Source organism: Quercus robur, chromosome 7, assembly GCF_932294415.1.
Source record: "Quercus robur chromosome 7, dhQueRobu3.1, whole genome shotgun sequence".
Classification (NCBI taxonomy): domain Eukaryota; kingdom Viridiplantae; phylum Streptophyta; class Magnoliopsida; order Fagales; family Fagaceae; genus Quercus; species Quercus robur.
This window is the reverse complement of record NC_065540.1, coordinates 12,066,742-12,078,125: the sequence shown is the minus strand read 5'-3', so window position 1 is coordinate 12,078,125 and position 11,384 is coordinate 12,066,742. Positions and strand designations below refer to the sequence as shown.

Genomic DNA, 11,384 nt, shown 5'->3' with positions numbered 1-11,384 from the left:
TTTTATATATAATATTTTTATTTTCAAGTCAAGGGGTTCATTTGAATCCCCTAAACAACACTTAACGCTGCCCCTGCCCAACTACCTAACTGAATTTTAAGAGGCACTATATGTACTTTACTTTAGACTCCCCAATTAAATTCAACCCGGTAGTCTTGGAGCTATAACTATACACAAGAAAATGCGTTGGTCATTAAACCAATACATCATATGGTTGTGTTGCATTAGTTAATAATTCACCTAGCTGAATTTCATTAGCATTGAAGGTATTATACCTAAGTTTAATAATAAATATATAAAGCAGTCAATGTGGATTTTAACTGAATTTGAGGGCTCAATAATGGTTGTTCATGACAATTGGGGTTTATATATGTTCATGCTTTTAAGTATTATGAGAAGAAGGATTTGACTTAGAGAAGTAAAGAGAGAAAAATCTCATCTCTCATGCCATAAACTTGTTTGATCAACCTTGCCCACAAATTTTAATTCACTTTGGATTGAAACATACTTTGTTACAGTCAGGGAATTATGTCTTTTAACTTTTAGGATTTATTTACTTTTTAGTTGTCTTACACACATTGTGGATTTTAGTTAGTTCAACTAGTAAAGTTCCTAATAGTTGAATATGAGATATGTGATTCAATTCCGGCCTACACCAAAAACCAATTGGTGTCTTGGTCTAATGACAAAGAGCTATTATCAAGAGTGGACGCCATATGTTGAAACTCACACTTGTATTTCTAGAGCACTATAAGCACAGGTATCGTGTGTGAATTTTCTTTTCTTCTATTTAAGAAAGTTATACCATTTGGAGAAATAAGGTACACTGGTAATGGGAATGTTCGTCTGAGTCCTTCAGATATCCCTTTAGATATGGATAAACTATAATAAGTGTACTAATCCATACATAAATAGTTGGGTAAAGCCTAAATGTTTCTATTTTGATTTGGTGAATTCATTTCTTAATCTTATCTATGCACAAAAATAATCTCACGATTTTAAACCTAAAGTTAAATAAGTTGGAGATATCTTTTTTATATCTTGAAAGCTGTAAAGGAATATTTTATGAAAAAGATATATCTATAAGAGAATAATTCCAATGAAATGCGTATAAGTCCTCAAGGTTCTATCAATCAAAATCAAGAGAATTCCTGAAAGAGAACAAAAAAGGGACCCAATTTCTATATGGGATTTCGGCCATTCAATGGTTTCCATTCTTATGTAGGATTTTAGTACAAAAAAGAAACCATTAGTACTGTATGTGTTTTGGGATAAAGGTGTAAGAGACACATATTTAGAAGTTAAGCATTAGTTTGTATGGCTAGCTGTTTCCCTCTTACAATAACTTATCGTGCTGATTCATCCATGTTATAGGCAAGTTGCTCTGAAAATTTGGCAAAATTTTGAGTGTGGAAGAAAAGCATAGAAAAGAAAATTTGGACTTACACTTATGGAAAGGTTATTTTCCTTTCAATATATAGAAAAGGGGAAGAGCATATATACAAATTAGTAACCTTTATTAAACTTTTGTTTCGTAAGGCATGGCCGCCAACCAATTATGCAACAACTTGGGATGAGAATGTGAAAAAGAAAAGATGTAGTACACATTAAAGCATCAACTATGACCCTATGCTTTTATCTTTTCCATGTGCATGAAAGCTCAAAATCTTCGATATTGTTCACTATTTTCTATGAAGGGAAGCTGGGAACCAAGATGAAAGAACCATATGACCGAGTCAGATTCCACTCACTATAGTGATTGCTGAAATTGTTGATTCGATTCTATCTAAATTATCTGTATGAATAAGTCATGGATAGGTCATCGGTTTAGTAGATAATCAAGCCCATAAATGAAGAGAACAAAATGTTAGGTTAGTATAGAGATAATTAAATGATTAAAAGGTTGCATTTTTTTAGCACTTAAATATAAGTTTTGTTATCTATTTAAGTTTTTCTGTATTAATATATTTGAAAAAGATGCATTTAGCATTTCTGAGAAACAATTTTAGTATATTTCTGCCTATTATCTTCTTTTCTTTTTGCTTTATCCTTTCTTTCCATTGTCATCCTAATGTCACTATTGACCAAATCTGAAGCACTACCACACTTAAAGTATAGTGATCACTTAGATCTTAATTCCTTTTTCTTATGGAATGCAGTCATACACTAAGTTTTGTTGTCACGCATTTATTTTTTTATTCAGTTCACTGGAACCTCGTTTGTCGGAGCCGAGTTTTTTATTGCCTAATTAATTAGGACTTATTCATGAATTTAATACGGTGCCAACAAAGGAAATAAAAAATGGACCCCATGCGGGCCATTCCAACTACATCTATCTCTTCAATAATAAAAAATAAAAAATAAAATAAAATAAAAACCTACATCCATCTCCAACCCAAATTTGTTCAAGTTCGTGATAAATTTCTTTCTTTCCCAAAAGAAAAAAAAAAGTCCGTTATAGATAAATTATCGATTATTACAAAAACTTAAATGAGACTATTTCTTAATAAATGCAATCCAATGTTGAAATATAAAGTAGTAATAATGAAAGAATAAAGCGATTCAATAAGCAAACAGAAAATTTGATAACTTGAAGACACAATATAATGCTATTCTTAGACAATATTTTCCCCTACACAAAAGTTGCTAAAAGATTACTGCAAAATTGTCCCCACTCCCCATAAAATAACCAAGTTTATTAGATTCTACTAAAAGGGAATAATTAGTTACCAAATGAATATAAACATTATTTATACATAGAGGATTATGGTCCTTCAATAAGCACTTTTAATATATAAGTATAAAGGTACCTATCGAAAGGGTTACATATTACAACTTATTTTGTATATACTTATATATACAACATCCAACACAAAATTTTAAACTTTTTAAATGAAAATAAAGTATAGACAAGATTTAAATTTAGAAACATATGATAAATTATCATTGCTCCAAAAGCTTTAGTTGTGAGGTAATAATGAATTTAATCATTTAACCTATATTATAACAATTTTGATATCATAATAAATTACCGTTTGTTTCAAGAACTTTTATTAGAAAATAGTAAATATAATCATTCAACCATTATTATAATAATTCTAATCTCTAATCCATGATGAACAACAGGTTCTCTACATGTAATACTCACAGGATGTATCAATTTAACTTCTAAGCAACATCACTTTCAGTGGTACTAGTATTTATTTATTTATTTATAATAATGGCTAGAAATTAGCATCTCCTACTATTTATTGTTGAAATGGATAATTAAAGGGAAACCGACATCTTGGTTAAGGCTCTCTAATTAGGGTTTTTTTTTGGATTTTACTAAATTTTGTCTAAGAAAATTCAACCTAGTGATTTTTTTATGGTATAAATATTTTAAAAATCTCATCGTTAGATTATATGTTTTTTATATTCTTAACACACATATCAACTTTCATACCAATCAAATGATATTTATTATTTAATCCATAAACTCATCTATTATGCATAATTTTATAATAAAAAAAACTTAAAATTTAAACATTTTATAGATGCGATAGTTATTGATTTCTAATAATCTTGAAGTTTTACAAACATGAAAGATATAGTAAGAAAAAGTAATCTAATTGTGGATTTATCAAAAAATATTGAGTGGTATAATATTGTTTAAAATTACATTACACTCTGGTTCCGAAATGTAAAAATCCAAATTCCTTCAATCACTATTGGCCGATCAGCCTGTGTACTACGATGTATAAGGTCATTTCAAAGATCATTGTTGGTAGACTTAGACCCCTGCTGCCTGGTTTGGTATTTCCATATCAAACTGCTGTTGTCCTAGGCCGGAAAGGTACTAATAATGCCATAATAGTATAGGAGATTATTTACTAATTGTCTAAGAAAAAGGGGTTGAGTGGGCAAATGGCAATTAAGATAGATTTGGAGAAAGCTTATGATCGGCTTTAGTGGAGTTTTATCAGAGATACCCTCTCTCTCTTTCGATTTCCGAGTCACCTAATTAAGTTGATTATGAGCTGTGTTTCCTCCTCATCCATCTCTATTCTCTTTAATGGGGGCACGTTAGACCCTTTCTTTCCATCAAAGGAATTAGGCAAGGGGGGCGCCTCTCCCTGTATCTCTTCATCTTGTGTATGGAAGTTTTGGGAGCCTTTATTTCAGAGAAATGCAATTCAAATTGTTGGGATCCTATTAAAGCTTCCCGTGGTGGGCTGGCCTTTTTCCATCTGTTCTTCGTGGACGACCTTGTTTTATTTGCAAAAGCAAATCGGAAAAATTGTGTGGCTATCAAGGAGGTACTTGATTCTTTTTGTAGTATCTCCAGTCAAAAGGTAAGTCAAGGAAAGTCTCGGGTTTACTTCTCCCCAAATGTATCAGCTGATGCGAGGGCTGAGATATGTGATATTTTAGGATTTCACTCAATCCTTCTCTTGGAAAATACTTGGGAATTCTGATTAAACACTCGACAGGGACCCAAGACTTTGGCTATGTGATTAAGCGGGCTCAAAGCAGGCTAGCAGGATGGAAATCTAATTTACTTTCATTTGCTGGAAGACTTGTTCTCACACAAGCGGTGACCACCACCATTTTGAATTATGCTATGCAATTGTGTAGCACTTCCAGTCAAGATTTTAAGTAGCATTGATAGATGAGTCCCAACTTTTTGTGGGGTTCATCAGAAAGCAAGAAAAAAAAATTCATTTGGTTAGTTGGAAGAAGATTACTAAGCCAAAGAAAGAAGGGGGGGCTAGGTCTTCAAGCAGCAAGGGAAAAAAATATCGCAAGCCTAGCCAAATTAAACTAGCGCCTTCAAACTGAATCTTCATCCTTATGGGCCAGAGTCCTTACTCAAAAGTATTGATCTCCAAGGAGGGTATCTAATCTGAGAAATGTGAAAGGATCATGCTCCTCTACTTGAGCTGCCATCATTTGAATACGTCTCAATATATGAAATATAATCAACTCATTCTTAACTATATGATTGTTTGTTATTTTGCTTATATGTCGACTAATGACTAAAGAGAGGCGTGAGGAGGTGAACACGTGCCAAACCATGCAACTTACAAAGTCGAACACAAAGTGCTATACACATCAATTTATAAGATCAAACCAATCTAACAAAGTTTGAACACAAGCACAGTTACTCTGATAAATAATCCAGCATTATTGTTTTTCACTTTAAAATTATTTTATTCTAATTATATTTTAATTTTATATTGTAAATTATTGTATAATTTCATTATCCTTTAACTCTTTTGATAATTTTTTTTTTTTTCATTTGTGAGAATTTTATCTAATTTCGTTTGTTTGTTATATTTGGTTAATATTAACAAATTTATCAAGGAAAAAGATTACAATGAAAATATTCATAATAATATTCAAATATATATATATATATAAATTCTTGATGAAAACTATAAATAAATAAAAGAAAATATTAATGTTGTATCTTATTATATGCTTCACTTAAAGTTAGTACATTAAGTCTCAAATTGTATCCAACCATGCACACCCTGAAGAAGGCCACCGGAGTTCAGCTATATATTGCACTTGAACAAGAAGGGAAAACCTAATGAATTAAACAAAATTATTTTCACATTTGCAACTCAGAGAAGAATAATGTCTTAATTTGTTTGACTAGAAGTAAACTTCAAGTTAGTATAGGCAAGCATCTGGGAATTTCTAGGTTATTGCGAAGTAGAATGAGCACATTTGGGGGCTGACCCTATTTTTATGGGCTATATCTTTAAAAATGTTTAATAGTTATAGGTAATATAAAGGATTTTAAAAAAATATGGGGCACCCTTGGCTATAGTTCCGCCCCTCTATATATATATATATATATATATTCTATGCTCTATTCTATGGAAGCCAATGACACATTTCTCCTCTACTTAGAATATACAAACCCATGGTCAGTCCAAGAAAGAAGAGGACAAAGGGAGCCAGGTTGAGAGAAGAAAGGGAAAATCAAAAGGTAAAAGGAGAAAAGAAAGAAAATATGTACACTAATGATTCTAAAATAATCATTAATTAATGCAAATGAACACAGTCAACTTAGTCAATCTGCTAGCAGTAGCAGATAGTCACAAATTTTTACTTTACAATTTCAAATTTAAATCTACAAACTGAGTCAACCATCTGGTTACTGAGGGCCAAAACCCGAAGTCCAAACCATGCAGCATATCGAGCTCGTGAACACTGGGATACAAAATACGATGCGTGTCGTGGACTTAGGTAGGTCTTGCCTAAGGGAATTTAGGTTTTTCCGTTTTAGTCTTGTTTAAGTTTGCATGGGAATGAGACCCAACAAGCCAGACGCCAACGTTTGTACGCGTTTATGGAAACTTTTTCCTGTGGGTAAATAGTCTCTAGATGTCGACCTACCACATTTTTCTCCTATCCTTCACAATTCGTCACATATAAGGTATAATAAAAGTTATGCAAATTTGTTTTTTATGTGGTATTAGTACTTTTTTTCAGCAAAAAAAAAAAAAAAAAAAGTGGTATTAGTACTTTTTTTTTGTTAGTGACAGTAGAAAAGGCAAGTAAATGGAAAACTGATTTTATGAAGTGGATGGAAAGTGGAAACTAATTAAGTCCAATAAATAAATAAATAACTAAAATGTTTTCCACTATTAAATGTTAGACATATTACAAAAAAATATAAATAAATAAATAAATTCCACACCACAAATAAATAAAACTATGTTAATGAAAACTTTTCTATCTTTGCGCTATCTCTTTAGTGATTAACTATTTTGAAAAGTTATTGACCAATGTTTATTGAATATTAAGTTTTTTTCAATACGACATTTCTTCTCAAATTAATTGTTTTCCCATCACTTTCCCACTTAGTTATTTAAGTAAATTTTGAATTTGAACATTGTTTTATTTAAAATTAAAAGAAATATTAATGATTTCCTATGAAAATTAAGAGTGCTTAACAAGTAAGAGGGCTCGACAAACCCAACCCACTAGGGATTATGGATTATTTTGAGCAAAAGGGTTGAGGTTAATCATGATTTTCTAAGTATTAAGTCAATCAGATCATGTCTAATAGTTAAACCCCCAATTTAAGTCCGACCAACAAGTGACATGAGCATATTAGTGCAAGTCAAATAATAGAAAATAGTTTTTATTCATTTTTGGGTTGGTGCAATCAAATACCAAAAAATAAAAATAAATTTTCAATTTAAAAAAAAAATATTTATAAAAAAATTTTGTTTTTCAAAAAATATTTCCATGGAAACCAACAAATGGAGGGTTTCTAAAATACTATTTGTTTGGAAGAGTGGCCGAATTCTTTTACAAGGATTCGTGGGCTGCTGTTTCTGGACTGTAGTAATACATTACAAACCTCAGATCCAATTAAGGCCTAGTTAACCACTTTTTTGAAGCCCCTTTATTTATGAAAATCTTTGTGCAAAAGACACAAACACAGGTGTCCAATAAAATATTCTTAACTTCATCAAGGAAAAAAAAAATCTAGAACGCACGAAACCAAAGTTCTCTTCCTATATATATTTTGGCCACAGTGAGAGACAGAGACACCCACCAAGAGCCATTTTCTTCCAAGCATCTAGCTTTCTCTTCACCCTCGCTTTAGGTACACTACTTACAATACAAAACCACCTCAAAAAGTTTAGCTTTGGGCTTTTTTTGACTTGGTAATTAACCTTTGCATCAGTTAATTATAAGTAGCTTTAATTCCACCAACTCTATTATAGCTATGGAGATTGAGTCAGCAACACAAGAGAAGGCTGGGCATTTAGCCATTGCTTGGGACTGGGTTAAGGCCCTGCCTTTGAATTTCAAGAACATCGCTGTAAACCTTGTAAGGACAACAAAGAAGCTAGGACAAGACGACCCAAGACGAGTCATGCACTCACTAAAAGTAGGACTGGCTCTCACACTGGTGTCCTTGTTATACTACTGGAGACCTCTATATAATGGTTTTGGGGTTTCAGGAATGTGGGCTGTGCTAACAGTGGTAGTTGTCTTTGAATTCACTGTTGGTAAGTTATTTAAGACACTAGCAAGATTAACCAAACCATCATATACATGGTTAAATATCTAAGCAACAATTAATGTACATATTTATTTTTGTTCCTGTCCAGGTGCTACTCTCAGCAAAGGTTTGAATAGAGCTTGTGCAACATTATCCGCTGGTGCTCTAGGGTGTGGAGCTCACCACTTAGCACGTCTCTTTGGAGAGAAAGGAGAGCCCATTGTCCTTGGCTTCCTTGTCTTTTTACTCAGTAAGTTTTATAAATTAATGTGTACCTCTAACATAAAATATAATTGAAACTTTTTCTTATTGTCGGCCGCATCACGTAGTTTGTAAAATTTGTGTAGTAAAATTTACAGTAATTTTAACATTTTCTTTATTTAGAAATATCCTAGAAGGACAGTTTGGACTCTACCTAATATATATTTCAATACTAAATATTTGTGAAATCCCAAGTTTCCCATTCTTTCGTATTCTTTTGCAACAGAAAAGAAGTACAAAATAAAGCATTTTTCTGAGGTTGGTTTATTTATGCAAGTTGTTTTGGTGTGTGCAGCTGCAGCTTCATCATTCACACGATTCATTCCACGGATTAAGGCAAGATATGATTATGGGGTCTTGATTTTTATATTGACATTTAGCTTGGTATCAGTCACGGGTTATCGGGTTGACAAAATTTTAGAGCTGGCAAATGAAAGACTCTCAACAATTGGAATAGGTGGAGCAACCTGCATAATTGTATCCATATTTGTTTGCCCAGTATGGGCCGGTGAAGACCTTCACAAGTTGATTGCTTCCAATATAGAAAAGCTTGCAAGTTATCTAGAAGGTACATAAGTAACTATTAATAAACTAGAATTGTGATCGGTGTACATTAATTAATAAACTCTTGCAAGTTAGTAACTATTAATAAATTCTATGTATCACTGGTTCAGTATGGGCTGGTGATACATAGAATTTCATAGCATTTTTCACAATTATTAATAAACTAAAATTGTGATTGGTGTACATTAATTAAAAGTAATGCCAGCGCGTGGTAAGCATGCATATTATGAAAGCAATATTATATTAATCATAACTTGTTATCTCAATAAATTGTGGAATTTTTTATGTCTTTAACATTGCTCGTAACTAAATTTACCTGAATTTTTTTCTTTCTTTCATTAAACTTTACTGTTTGATCTTGAAATGATACTAACAAGTAGAGAGACATTGACAGGTTTTGGAGGTGAATATTTTGCGGATCCTGAGGATCATGAAGGGAATGTTATGGCCTCTAAAGGTGACAAGGCACTTCTTCAAGGGTATAAAAGTGTCCTCAATTCAAAAAATACTGAAGAATCCTTGGTGAGTAAAGCGCCTTTAGCATTTTCTTTCTCCTCCACTAATCTTATACCTTTATGAAATGCCACTTACATCTGCACTTTTTGCTGAGCTTTTCGCTCTTACTTTACTACTACGTTTTTTAAGCCAGAATGATGATTAGTGATCCTATGACACACTATCTGCAGGCAAATTTTGCAAGATGGGAACCAGGACATGGTCGTTTTCACTTTTGTCATCCATGGAAACAATATTTGAAGATTGGAGTTCTTGCTAGGCAATGTGCTTATCGGATTGATGCTCTTAATGGCTACTTCAACTCTGATTTACAGGTACATCATCATGATTCTTTCTACGTACAAACTATATACCTAACTTTTGTCCCCAAAGAAATGGATAAAAATCTTCTACATATCCTACTGTTTTTTTTTTTTTTTTTTTTTGCCTTATCAATATGACATATATATATATATATATATATATAACTTTGGTTGCTTTAGTGGAGTATAAAATAAAATCCTATAAAAGTGAGACAAAAGAGTTTTATTCGAAATAAATGTACCTAGTAGAAACATACATGAAAACTTTTTATTTTTACTATTTGAATCACTAACAAAAGACTATGATTAATTTACTAAACAAAATTATAAAATTTAAAATTTGTGGGCTTTACTAATTTATAATACTTCTGCAGGCAGCAATGGAATTCAGAAATAAAATTCGAAAGCCAAGCAAAAAGATGTGCTCAGAAGCCAGCAAGGCACTAAAAGCATTAGCATTATCAATCAAAACAATGACAGACCCTTCAACAGCCAAATCCCATGTGGAAAATTCTAAAACTGCCATTGATGAACTCAAATTGGTTCTCAAAGCTGTCTCACTAGAGAATGCAGACCTCCTAGCGATTGTACCAATTGCCTCAGTTGCTTCAATACTAACAGAAATCACAAAATGTGTGGAGAATATCTATGAATCAGTCCATGAGCTTTCTTGCCTAGCAGAATTCAAGAGTACTAGTGTTGAATCCACTGTATCACCAGAGAAACCACAAGCACAACTACTAGTACTTCATTGTGGAAGCATTAAACCTGTTTTGGATGGTGATAATGACCATGTTATAATCACAGTGCATGTGACAAACGAGGAATATTCTTTACAAACTGAATTTCCTCAGCTACCAAAGCCCGGGCAATCATGACTTGGAAGTGTAAATATTTGTTAATGAGTAGCTAGTTACATTTATGTGAAATGTTAACAAATACCTTAAGGGTATTGGTTTAGAAATTATTTTTAAAAATATTTTATGGAAAAATGATAAACAATTGATTATGTTGATAGCCTTTTATATTTCGCATACAAATTGTGTTAAATTTTATTAATATAGTTTATTAACAATTGTTCTAAGAATATCCATTAACATGATCCTACATTTATTGCTCAACTTAATTGTACTTCACCTTTTGAGTAAAATCATCTCTAATCTAGTATTTTTCTCACAAATTGTTGAGAACTGCTAAAGAGGGAATTAGAAATTATACATGTTAGCAAATCTTTCCCTTTAATTATATGTATTCCTTTCTTTTGTAACAAAGTTCTTTTCAAATTTGAATTTGCCACTTATGTTTGTCTTGTATATATATATATATATATATATAACTTTAAATGATAAAAAAAAGAACTAATTGTTGGACCGGAAATAAAATATGCACAAGCACAGCATAAAGAATGATAAAAATAAAATAAGTTAAAAACCAACAACGACAAAAACAATGTGAGATGGAACTATATATAACTTTCATTACCAACGAAAAGACAATGCCAGGTGACCCAGATCATGTTTACACGTACTTATTATATGCCAGTTTTCCAGATATATATGCAGGGTATCTTGATGGTTTATTTAGTCAAACACGAAAAAAGGTATCTTGATAGTAATTACTGGGGCGGAGCTAGGTACAACCGTCCAAGGTGGGGGGTTTTGAAATAAATATATATATAATTATTTTAATGTTTTGAAAATTTAGTATACAAAAATAAAAGTTGGCCC

General features: G+C 31.9%; 1 protein-coding gene across 1 annotated transcript; it reads left to right on the top strand.

Annotated features, from left to right (window-relative positions):
- The first annotated feature begins 7,556 nt into the window (after positions 1 to 7,556).
- LOC126692272 (aluminum-activated malate transporter 8) lies at positions 7,557 to 10,586 on the top strand. The gene is made up of 6 exons (XM_050387809.1): positions 7,557 to 8,021; positions 8,124 to 8,264; positions 8,571 to 8,843; positions 9,234 to 9,361; positions 9,526 to 9,669; positions 10,032 to 10,586. The coding sequence occupies exons 1-6, from the start codon at positions 7,736 to 7,738 to the stop codon at positions 10,533 to 10,535; spliced, it is 1,476 nt and encodes a 491-aa protein (XP_050243766.1). The 5' UTR covers positions 7,557 to 7,735; the 3' UTR covers positions 10,536 to 10,586.
- Positions 10,587 to 11,384: the final 798 nt, after the last annotated feature.

What these genes read in the sequence shown, in the direction of transcription:
- LOC126692272 (XM_050387809.1), top strand. Translation starts at nt 7,736, where the DNA reads ATGGAGATTGAGTCAGCAACACAAGAGAAGGCTGGGCATTTAGCCATT. An exon ending in CTTCCTTGTCTTTTTACTCA is followed by an intron (nt 8,265 to 8,570) that starts GTAAGTTTTATA and finishes TGGTGTGTGCAG; the next exon opens with CTGCAGCTTCATCATTCACA. An exon ending in ACTTCAACTCTGATTTACAG is followed by an intron (nt 9,670 to 10,031) that starts GTACATCATCAT and finishes ATACTTCTGCAG; the next exon opens with GCAGCAATGGAATTCAGAAA.